The sequence below is a fragment of the Pterocles gutturalis genome, unplaced genomic scaffold (genome assembly GCF_000699245.1).
Source record: "Pterocles gutturalis isolate BGI_N339 unplaced genomic scaffold, ASM69924v1 scaffold10509, whole genome shotgun sequence".
Classification (NCBI taxonomy): Eukaryota; Metazoa; Chordata; class Aves; order Pterocliformes; family Pteroclidae; genus Pterocles; species Pterocles gutturalis.
In genome coordinates this window covers 45,142-56,916 of record NW_010135791.1, presented here as the reverse complement: position 1 = coordinate 56,916, position 11,775 = coordinate 45,142, and the positions used below count along the sequence as shown (strand labels likewise).

Genomic DNA, 11,775 nt, shown 5'->3' with positions numbered 1-11,775 from the left:
ATTAGAAAAAAAAGAATACGGCAAAAAAAAAAAAAAAAAAAAAAAGCAGCAATTCAGAAGCTTAGAGCTAAGACTTTTCCAAGAGGAAGCCTTTTGGAAAGAAAGATGAGCCCAAAGTTCCTGCCTCACCCTGGCGACTTGGCTGCTGTTACTTATTTTATACAGACTGGGCCTGGCTCCTGCTTGGATGGGCATCCATACAGAAGGCCCTGTAGCAGACTGGGGAGAAAGACCAAAAAATCAAAAGTTGAGGAGTATCTTTTTACTTTGTTGCTGTAATTTTGTCAGTCTGAAGACTTTGTGTCAGTGTCTTTATCCCAGTTCACTGGAGATTCTTTCCTAGTATGTGTTATTTCATTGTCAGTGGAAAAAAACATAATTTGGTTTTCTCCCTCTCTTTTTGAATAGTTGGTCAGAAAGGCAGCTATAACTTTGAGCTGCATATATGAAACAGAAAAGGGGTTACTTGCAAACCTGCTTCTGAAGATCGGTAATGAGTTTTCTTTGCTGGAAGCCAAGAGCAGAGACTCACAGGTGGAAGAAAAGGTCAACAACCTCACATTTATTTGCTTTCTCGTACTTTTGAGTGTGAGCATTCTTCTTGAAACACATGGATACCATTTAAATTTATCCCTAACTTAAATGTAATCCTCTTTGCTTCACCCATTGTTTTGGACTACGTCTGATAGATGAGGTGCTCTGTTATCACTGTGCACCTTGGGGGCTGTGATTAGAAAGAGGCTGAGAACAGAAAAGAAGCAGTAGGAAGTGAGTTTTCCAAGTAAGGTGAGCAAAGTTCTGTCCTCTTGTTGTATGGGCCTAATTTATATCCGTTTGTACTTTATTTAGCTGTACTCTCAACTTGGAACAAAAATAACCAGAATTACAGAATATGACTTCACATCTGCCCCATATAAAAGTAGTATAATTATGCGTGTGACTTCTTAATGTTGAGGATGAAAGAAAGCAGCATGCAGAATTTTTTCATTGCATCCTGTTTCAGTAAGCTAAATGTTGAGATGTTGAGAGGTGATGAGCTCCACGGACATGAGCCATGCAGAGGTCTGCCTTTGATTATAGGGGCATTGCTCTTCTAAGAAGAGAAAAGATCCTGATCAAGCAGTGGCTCATGCATGATAATTCAGGGGAGCAGAAAGCTGTTGAAATGCCCCAAGCCATTTATATCGGTGTGTACATAGAAGACCATAGAAAGATGGTATTTAGCTGTTTATATCTTAAATTGCATTGTTTTCATGCTGACAGAAGTCTCTTTGTGCCCTGAAGTATGACATTTTAATTGCTTTTAGCATGCCGGTATCAGCAGTGGATCAGGATTTGACAATACAAAGTGGAGGCAATCAGTAGACTTTTAATTTTAAAATTTTAATTTTAAAAGAACCAGAGTGGAGCAGTGCTGTGGAGGGGTGTGCAAGCTCTGAGACAAGAGCACCGCTGGTTAATGCTGGGACGGCCCTGAGGTTACCAGCCCCTTCCTTTGCTGTGGGTTGCGGTAGCTTGGTGCATTCCCCCAGCTTCCACTGGGATGTACTGAGGAAGCAGCAACACCTTCAGCTCTCCTGCAAAGGGGCAGCAGAGCTCTTGGGAAGACTCTTGGAGGCAGCCAAGGGCCATTCCTCCACTCCTCTCCCCTGACCACTGGCTCTGAGCCCAGCAAGCTTTTCACTGCGTTTCTCAGGGGCACTGTAGTGGTAGGATGGGGGGGGGGGGTAGTGGTTTTCAGCTGAAGGAGGGTAGATTTAGATTGGATATTAGGAGGAAGTTTTTCACTGTGAGGGTGGTGAGGCACTGGAACAGGTTGCCCAGAGAAGCTGTGGATGCCCCATCCCTGGAGGGGTTCAAGGCCAGGCTGGATGAGGCTTTGAGCAACCTGGGCTAGTGGAGGGTGTCCCTGCCCATGGCAGGGGGGTTGGAACTTGATGATCTTTAAGGTCCTTTCCAGCCCAAACCATTCTGTGATTCTGTGACCACGGGTGCTAGAGCAGCTATGAGGCTGCAGGAGGGTGGCACTGGAGCTGAGGCTGGTCACAGTGCCAGTTTCACAGGGTTGCTGTAAACTGCTTTGACACGTTAACGTTTTTCCCAGTTGATCAGGGCCTAATCCACCATTACTCTTCCTGCTAAGTGTCTTTCCTTGGTAAAAAACTGCTTTGACTGTGTAATTCTCTGAATGTCTTGAGCAGAAAATTCCACTTCTTTGTTAGATTTTTCCCAAATAAGCCCCATGCAGCTGGGACCCTAGACCTTTATCATATTTCAGGGTCAGGGTGTGTGTCTGTAAAGTAATACAATTGTTTTGGAACTTGGCAAAATTTTTCTGCTGCTCTAGAAAAACTTATCTTCTGTTTGTGTGGAGAAATCCTAGAGTGTCTGTCAGTTAAGATCACATTTATTATGTTTTTTCCAACTCTGACCCTATTAAGTTTCCTTCCTAAATCATTGCTTTGCTGGAATTTGTCTGTTGTCAGTCCTAGAACATTATACTGGAAATGAGCATCTCTTTGATCTCCAGAGGTCAATCTTACTCACAATAAGTTAAAAACCCTTTCTCTTTAATCTATTGAGCCATGCTCTCAAAATGAAAAATATTAGTGAGGTTTTTATCAGCTTTTGTGCTTAATTCCTGTGGAAAGTGTACGTAGCAGGTAGGGAAAAGGAAACAACCTGTTTGTTTAGGCACTCTGCCATCCTGTGCAGGTTTGTGGAAGGAGCTAATGAATGGGTGTGGTAATAACATTAAGCCAGCATCTGCCTATTTTACACTCTTTGACAGGCTTTAAAAGAGGAGAAGAGAAATTAAAATGAGTGTTAGATGCTGGGTACCTGCTTAGGAAGGTGCTGAAATCTGCCTCAAGGGACGTTGTCCTGTGTTTGTTTAAAAAAAATGCCATTTAGGAGACTTGTCAACCTACTGAAACACTGATCTGGATCATGTCAGAGCCTGGCTGCAACAAGGAGACCGAAGGGTTTTGTAATGGCTTTGTGCTGTGCAGACATCCTTGCCATACAAATTCAGGAGGGAAACACAGATGATGCTTTGTTGTTGTCGATGGGCCTCCCCAGGCTCTTCACAGGTGGCTGCTTTACCTTGCAGGCTCCCAGAGGCTTTCCAAACATTCAGCTCCTTGCGGGAGAGGTTCCCAGAGGTCTCTGGGTACTGTTACTGTGCGGACAGCCTGGGGAGAGAGTTGGCAGACACTGGTAAGTACCCACCAGCATCTGACGCTTTGACTTCAACTGCTTTGAATTCCCATGGGAAAGAACAAATAGTATCAGTCTTCGCCTTCATTTAGGACTTTAATTTCAGTCTTACAAGGCGTAAGACCACTGTGGCCAGTGGGAAAGACTGGAGCTCACTGGTGAAATCCCACCCTTAGGAGCAGCGCTTCAGTCAGCAGCAAGTGGAGTTGCTGCTCGGGAGCTCATCCCGTCCTTTCTGGGATTGTGGAATAGGGTTTCTGAATGCCCAGCCTCTGCACACACTAGAAATCTGTGTCATATTTCATAAGTCCAATTAGCAAATGCAGGGGAATATAAAGGGCCTGGAAACGAAGCTATTTTCTTCTTGCTCTGATAGAATCATGGAATGGTTTGGGTCAGAAGGGACCTTTAAAGATCATATACCTGTTAGGCATGTTAGAAGTTGATGGGACACTTTGGAAGAAAGAATGTTTTTTTCCAAGAAAGAGGAATGAGGAGATTGAGGACTTCCAGCTCCTCTTCCTTAGGTACCGTGGTTTTAAAAATTTAAAAATAAAAAAAATATGCGGGGAAAAATGCAAAGCATGATAGCTTAAAATTTAGATGGTGGATGAGAAATTCAGCATTTAATTCCCATGAGGGTGAGAAGTTCTCAAAAATTTTGTGCACTCAGGGAAGCTACTGCACATCTGGTGTTTTGCTTTTTTTTTTTTTTTTTTTTTTTTTTTTTTTTTTTTTTTGTGTACAACCACTATGTTTGGGAATTGGTTTTTGGTAACATCAATTTCCAAAATTTCATCAATTACTCTACTGCAGACTGAACCTAGCAAAAGCGCAGCACAGAGACAGTCACTGGATGTTCCTCCTGCTCATTTTGGTGGATGTCAAGGCATAAAGCTAACGACTGGGCACTTGGCAGTGGGTCGCATGTGTGGTGCATGAGGGTTATGCAGTATAGGTTAATTTGGCCTGTTCAGAGGACTGGTTTTCTTTTTCCGGGTAGGCTTCCAATTCTGCTGCTCTGGTGTAAAGCAAGTGACTTCAGTCTTAAAGCCAGGTTCTGTACTAAAATTCTCTCTTTGCCAGGCTTGGAACTGCTGCTCGATGAAGTTTACGACACAGTTTTCTCTGCCCTGGAGCCTGCCCGCACGTTTGCAGAGACCAGCATATATCGGATCCTGCAGAGGCGGTTTCTGGGGGTTCAGCTGGCTACCTCTGGGAAGTTCAGATGTAAGTAGCAGCCAGGTGATGCCCTGTAAATAAGGTGACAATTTTGGAGCTTATATATGGCACCTGACATCAGGGAGAGTTGTTCTAGAAGTCTCTTGCACTAAAAGCCCATCATATCACAGTTTCAGTACAAGAATCAAGGTCCCTGAATTACAGCTGGCTTTTAACCTCTGGGTTGTACATTCTTACCAGCAGATTGTACCTGGTCTCTGATCAACGCTTTCCCACGCACTTGAAGTTAACATTAGTTGAAATCCCATGAACTTTCCCTATCTCTTGCCCTGAGATTATGGAGATTGATCTAATGATTTATGAAATTAAAGGCCTGAGAAAATGCTCCCTGATTCATGATGGTACACTCAGAAGCAGGACAGATCTTACATTGGCCACAGCACACTCGATTCCCAGGAGGCTCCCCAACAGTTTGTAGCACCTTAGCCAGCCAGGCTGAACATCTGGCTCTGCCCTTGGGTCCATTCCTTCCCAGCTGGGGTAGGCAAATGGGGAGAGCATTTCCCTGCCTATGGGCAGTGAACTCTGCAGGACAGGGGTCGGGTACCTTCTCTGTCCTACACCAAATTTCAAGAGAATTGCCTTGGCTAGGGGCAGTCTGAACCTCCTGGTGTAGGAGGGGTTCATCCTCTCATCTGAATCCTTCTGACATTGCTGTCTGACTAAGGAGCTGCATCACTACAGATATTAATCAGATACTGATGTAAGTCTTCTGGCCGCATAGTCACATGGTTTTTCTATTTCTGGGACAAGCTGATCATTCTGGAGAGGCTGGAAAGCATTGTCCCACTCCTGCTGCACAGTGTTGTGCAATAAGCTCTGACTGTCGTGGGGATGCAGCGGCTGTCAGCACAGATGAAGCTATAACAGCCACAAGATGGAGATGTGACCACGTTTGTCAGCTGCAGAGGGGCACTGCTTTGGTGACAGCCAGATCTCTCACCGCCACCTGAAGCCATACATGTTAGGAAAGTTGTCAGATTTCCTTGATGAACAGGTAGTTCTGATGTGCTGCTCTTGCTGCCTCGACTGCTGGCTGAGTGTAGCTGGAAAGCTCATGAAGGTGAGAAATGTTTAGGCTGTAGGATTGCAGCTTTGTATAAACAAGCAAAATTTCTGTTGGAAAGGTGGAGTCTAGTATTGGAGACATCATAACTCAGAGGATTTGCTTTATGGAGTTTTGGCTTCTGTGCCATTAAAGGCAGTTTGACCGGAATAGGGTCTTCAGATCCCTGCCAAGGGAAATAAAGAAATTGGGTGGTCCCTGACCCAATCTCCACAGTCAGGTGCAGATCCTTTTGCAGGAGCAGATCCTTTTGCAGGAGCAATGCCTCACTCTCTTCAGAAACATTGATGTTTGTCTTCATCTCAATCTGCCAAGCTGCACATCTGTCTCTGTTGACCAGCTGTGGATTTGCATTAAGGACCAGAGCTCACCTAGCCTCCAGCACGGCTCCCAGAGAGAGGTGCTGCTACTCTGCCTACCCACGGCTAGGGCTAAAGAAGTGTTGAGGTTTTATTTTCTGTTTAGTTTTCAGGAATAAATATCTACAGTAGAAAACCCTGGGGCCAGTTCTCCAGGGGAAAAGAGGATGTGGAAAATTTGCATTTTGGGCTGGAACCTGAAGTTTCACTGAAAACAGTCAAATAAAACTTTTTTTAAAATTTTTTTTTGGTTTCCAAATAGGCAAACAATGGGATCAAGCAGTGATGGCTCTGAAACTTTAAGCTTTCCCTCCTTAACACATCCTGTTTTTCTTCTAGGCCCCTCAAAGTGTGAGGTTGAGCGGTACGCAGCCCAGCGTTACCAGCACACCTACGTGCCGTCTTGTGATGCTGATGGGAGCTACACGCCTGTGCAGTGTCAGCAGGGAGGACAGTGCTGGTGTGTGGATGCCAAAGGGCAAGAGGTCCAGGGCACAAAGAGACGAGGACAGCCCCCAGCCTGCGGTATGTATGAGGTTCAGAAAAGGAAAAACGAGCACATCTCTCTGTGTCTTTAGAGCAATCCAAAAGACGGGTTCCCTTCTTGGCTCTGACAGATTCTGGTGTTCAAAAACTGGGACCAAAAAACCTCCCTGGGGTTAAGAGCCACATTCTAATAAGTTAATAACGTATCTCTTTCATTTTCCTTTATAACCTTTCTTTAGCCTTTTAGCTTTTACACGTAGCAAGACTTTTCTTTACGGACATGATATCTGTCTCTTGACTCCAGCAGCTGGGACCTTAAGTCAAAATATCTGAGATAACGTAAGGAAGACAGTTGTACTGGGTGTGTCTGGGCTGGAGTCACCATCCCCCCAGCACCCTCCCAGTGCTGAGTGTCCCCCTGGCAGCCAGCAGGGGGTGTGTCACACAGCTTGGGAGGGGCGGAGCCGGGACAGCTGGCCCGGATTGGCTGTTCCATACCATGTGACCTCAGCTCAGCCATAACAGCCAAGGGCAGGCAGGAGGAGGGGGGCATTGGTTACTGTGTTTGTCTCCAGGAGCAGCTGCTGCACACACTGAAGCTCTGCTTTCCTGGGGAGTGGCTGGACATCACTTACTGAGGGGAAGTAGAGAATAACATCTCTGTTTAACTTTTGTGCATGGCCTTGGCCTTTGCTTTAATTAAACTGCTTTTATCTTGACCCACGAGTTTTTCATCTTATTCTCCCCCTTTATTTTGCTGAAGGGGGAGCGATAGAGGGGCCTGGTGGGCACCTGGCATCCAGCCAAGGTTAACCACCACAGCAGTGATGGTGGTTTTGGGCTTTACCTCCTTCCTTTGTTGAAATGCTATGGAATTTCTAAGGTATGTCTCATCCTCAGCATTTTTTCCCATTTCTGTAGCTGCATATTTGGCCATGAAAATTGCCAAATCCAGTAAAGAAACCCCAAACAATTTGGCAAAGATGTATGGGTTTTGGCTTTGAGAGATTTTGTTAAGAATACACCATCAAATTATTGCCCCAAATGGAAATGACAGCAGAAATGTCAAAGGGCTGGAGGGGAGGAGGAAAGTTAAAAACCTACGCTCCGAAGCACACTACCTAAATATTCAGGATTGCGCCGGAGGGCTAGGGGAGCACAAGGTCTTAACACGGGGGCCGCCTTTGGGGAAGGTAATTCCTCGGTCTGTGAGACACAGTCTTACCATGCAGATCGAGAAGGAGGAACCTACCCGGGGTGTCGCGGCTCCAAGTTGCTTGGAGTGCTCTGGGCACAGAGAGGCTTACTGCAAAATGAATATGTTAGCATGCCTCCGAGGCTGATCACCAAGGATATTGCAAGGGAATCTCTGAGAGGCCTTGCCATATGTTGGGACTGGTTGTTTTCTCCTTGAATGTGCTTTGCTGAGCCCTCCTGGTGATTTTTTTTTTTTTTTTTTTTTTTTGGTGGTGGGGCAGGGGGCAATGACTTGAGGGTGCTTGCAGCTTTTATTGGCAGACTCAGGAAATTTAAACAGGGAAAAATTCCTGCAGAAGTTTTGCAGACTGACTCATGCAAAGGTATTTCATGAGGATATCGCTGCAGTCTGTGTTCAGAGTCATGAGTGTTTCTCCAGTTCTGCTCTTTTTTATTTCTCTTTAATATCCTTGACTCTCACACTCAGCTGGAGGAGAAAGAGATGTAAGGTGTGGGCAGCTCATTGAGTGCTCTCATGACCTGGGACACCAGTCATTCCTGATAGAGACATGCTCTTTTTCAGACCTTCATAGTAAATTCACCCCAGCAGTACTTTTCTGTTTGTTCCTTCCCACTCTGCTTTGATTTGATCCAACAGTGGGTAGGAAGAGAGAGCGTTTAAAGCCCATGATCCTACATTTGTTTTGTATTAGCATACTTGTGGGATTGTGGCTTACACTAACTTATTGGTCCCTAGAGGAACGTTCTTCATCCCTCTTACCAAGAGTCAACACTGAAAACAGAAGGGGCCCATCCTACAGCAAAGGCCTTTACAAAGGGACCACTGTGAGGGATCCTGAGCTCCAGCCAGGAACTGCGGAGCAGGACAAGGATGCAAAAGGAGGAGTGAGAAAGATGCTGCTCACAGAGCCTCAAATTACGTGCTAATCTATTTTAGTGGCTTTTAAGTTTTCCAGCTTTTATCCTTACTGTTAAATAGGATTTCTGACTGCTTTATCATATTGCTTGAATGTGAAATAAATGAGGATGGGACGGGGAGCCCAAGGGAGGCCGTACTGGAGCAGACCAAAGCTGTTTGTCCACCATCCTGTCCGCTACCAGGACAGCAATGGTGCTTAGGGAGAAAGTGTGAGAAACATGGGAAATGCATATAGCTTCCATATATTCTCCCTGTTGCCTGTTTTAGGCTAGGGAGGCCCTGGTCTGGAGGCTGAACCCAGATCGTTGTGTTCAGCACTCCCCTATGGAATCATCTTCCAGGGATTTGCCTAATTGATCTTTAACCTTGTATCCTTCCTAGCATCCTCTGGCGATAAACTTCATTATCATAATTATGTGCTCTACTTCTGGACCATTCTAATTCCTGTACTGTGAGAAATACGGAATAATAATAGTCTATTGTGAATGATGTGGAGAATTCTGGTTTTTAAAAGCCTTTACAGTATTTTTTTGTTCAAGCTGAATAGACTCTGCTACTGGAAAAGCTGTTCTTTCCTCAAAATATTTTTGCATCCCATCTCTATAATTCCCCTGCTTTTCAAGGAAAGGTAACCATGTGGTGCATGATTCAAGCTGCTGTGTGCGTTCCAGAGATCCAGTCAGTGCCATAACCATCCTGTCTCTTTGGTTCTTGGTGTCGTTATGTATCCTAAGTCCTTCTTTTTTTGGTGTCTTTTGGGCCTTAAGATGACATTTCCAGAGGTCCTCCTTCAGGGATGTCTTGCGTTCTGACTTGGAGGCATTGCTGTCTGTATGAACTTACAAATGGGGCTGGGTGCAGACATACCTATGACAGCTTGGACCAGGATGTGGGTGGCCAAGGCCACTCTTGGTATCCTCAGTACCCTGATATTTGACTATTTTTGTTGAAATTTTGTATTTTTTCCCTTTAGAGCTCATTTGTGAGTGCCATCTGGTCCTTAGCACTCCATTACTGCTAATTTATAACAATTTGTTTTCAAACCTCTTGTAGTGACCACTTTACTATGAAACTGAAGATCTGGGTAGGAAGCCTCCATAAATTCCTCATTAGTGGCCATTGGTTAAAATAACTTTCTGTTTTGCTGCAGTTCATTTCTCTTAGGTTCACACATTGTGCCTGGATCATCGGAGGTTTTCATTAGAAGTAGGCATCCTACCAGAGAGTTAACATACTTGGAAAAGACTTCATTTGTTCTTTCAGCCATAGGAACAAGAATGAGGATTTACATTGGGAAACAATAGAACCAGAAAAAGACTACAGAGCAGACAACTCAGATGTGGTGAAGGAATGTTTCCTTTTACTTTGTGTCTTGACTGGTGAATTTTATTTATAGACCATATTCAACAAGAGTTCAAATTTCCCTGTGAATGTGGGTGATGTGAAGTTGAGGAGCTAGAGACAAGTTAAACTATACTTTTACGTGGTTTCTGCTGAGACTGCTTGAAAGATAGCCATAGAGTTACAGATTTTGGAAATTCCAAACTTTGCTTTTTTTTTTTTTTTTTTAATTTTTGTCTAGGTGAAGAACAAGCGTGCATCTCAGAGAGACGACGGGCCTTGTCGAGGATCTTTTATGGCCCTGCTGGATACTTCAGTCAGCCCGATTTGTTTTCCATGTCAGATGCACAGTCAAAAAAATTGTCTGGCTTCTCAAGACCCTGCCCTTCTTACTTCAAGGAGCTGTTTCTGGACTCTGGGTTGTCATCCCCAGTTGCACAAAGCCCATATGTCAGCCAGGTTCCTGGGCTAGAAATCACTCTTAGTGAAGCCATCGCAGGGATGTTTCCATCAAGGGAACTGGCTCAACTAGCACTGCAATTTACTGCCAATCCGAAGCGTTTCCAAGAAAACCTCTTTGGAGGAAAGTTCTTGGAGAATTTGATCCAGTTTAACTTCACAGGGACACTTGGCACTAGTGGGAAATACAGCATTGGCCAATTTTTCCCCCAGGAGGTTGTGGCAGACAGGGATAATGGCCAAGGCCTTCTGGAATCAGCTGAGGCATTTTCACTGGAGGTATCAAAGGGGAGCTCCATTTTGAGTAAACCTCTTGTAGGCAGCTTCGGCCGCACAGTAACTCTACAGGACAATCAGAATATGATGAAATTGCTTTCCTCTCTTCTGGAACTGCCGGAGTTCTTTACTTTTCTTCAACAAGTGATTTCTGTCCCCAAAAGTGTTGCTGAAGATTTAGGTGAAGTGGTGAAACTGGCACTGGGTTCCAAAGACTGTGGTGAGGAGCCAAGGGACCTGTTTGTTCCAACATGCACCAAAGAGGGGAGGTATGAGGAAGTTCAGTGCTATGCAGGAGAGTGCTGGTGTTTGGACACTTCAGGTAAGGAAGTTCCAGGCTCAAGAGTTCAAGGCAAACGTCCAAGGTGTCCCACTAATTGTGAGAAGCAAAGGAGAAACCTGCGAAACTTGAAGCAAAGCCTGCCTGCAGGATCGGATCTTTTTATTCCCTCTTGTACCAAGGATGGAAACTTCCTGCCACTCCAGTGTTATGGGACAAATTGCTTCTGTGTTGATTTGAATGGCAAGACTATTCCAGGAATACGGGGAGAAGCTGGAAAGACGATGCAATGTAAGTTCTAGAGACTGGGAATTTAAAGATGCTTCTTTATTGTGCTGGAATTTCATGACTCTTTCTTCATATCTGGTTATATCTGGAAATGTATGGATGATGTATACAAACAATATTGTCCCCTAACAGGAAAGCGACTCAGCCCTACAGTTGCAGGGGAATAGTGGGAAATACAGTGTGTGTAAACCTTGACATCCTAAGATGGTCCCCTCTTCTTTCAGGGGGTTGGGGCAGGGACACTCAGAACAGAGGAGCCTAAGGTCTAGCCTGGTGAATGAGCATGTCGTTGGCCATCTGTCTCTGCTTAAGTGTGTAGCCAGTGTGTATAACATCCATGATGCCCATGAGACCTGGAGCATCTGTGTAACAGAATGTGACCCATGCCAAGTGACAAAGCTCTTTTACTTCCAGGACTGAAACACCTGGGTACAGTCACTGGCTCATGCTTGTCCTGGGAACTTAAGAGCTTCAGTGCCTTAAACCATGAACCTCTTTTAGTCTTTTAGTCCTCAACTTGGTAGGATGTCACAGGAGTCCAAACAGAGGAGAGGGATTCAAAGGCTAATAGGTTTCTCATAAATGTCACGCAGTCAGGCCAGAAAAGTGTCACAAATGGCTT

At 44.8% G+C, this 11,775-nt stretch overlaps 1 protein-coding gene across 1 annotated transcript in view; it reads left to right on the top strand.

Annotated features, from left to right (window-relative positions):
* Positions 1 to 11,775, top strand: part of TG (thyroglobulin) — a gene marked incomplete at its 3' end in the record, with an annotated part of 64,483 nt that overhangs the window by 9,917 nt on the left and 42,791 nt on the right. Inside the window, exons 8-11 of the mRNA XM_010082044.1 lie at positions 3,113 to 3,219; positions 4,306 to 4,449; positions 6,226 to 6,411; positions 10,092 to 11,156. Of these exons, the coding sequence (XP_010080346.1) occupies positions 3,113 to 3,219; positions 4,306 to 4,449; positions 6,226 to 6,411; positions 10,092 to 11,156 (1,502 nt within the window). The remainder of the gene's footprint in view (positions 1 to 3,112; positions 3,220 to 4,305; positions 4,450 to 6,225; positions 6,412 to 10,091; positions 11,157 to 11,775) is intronic.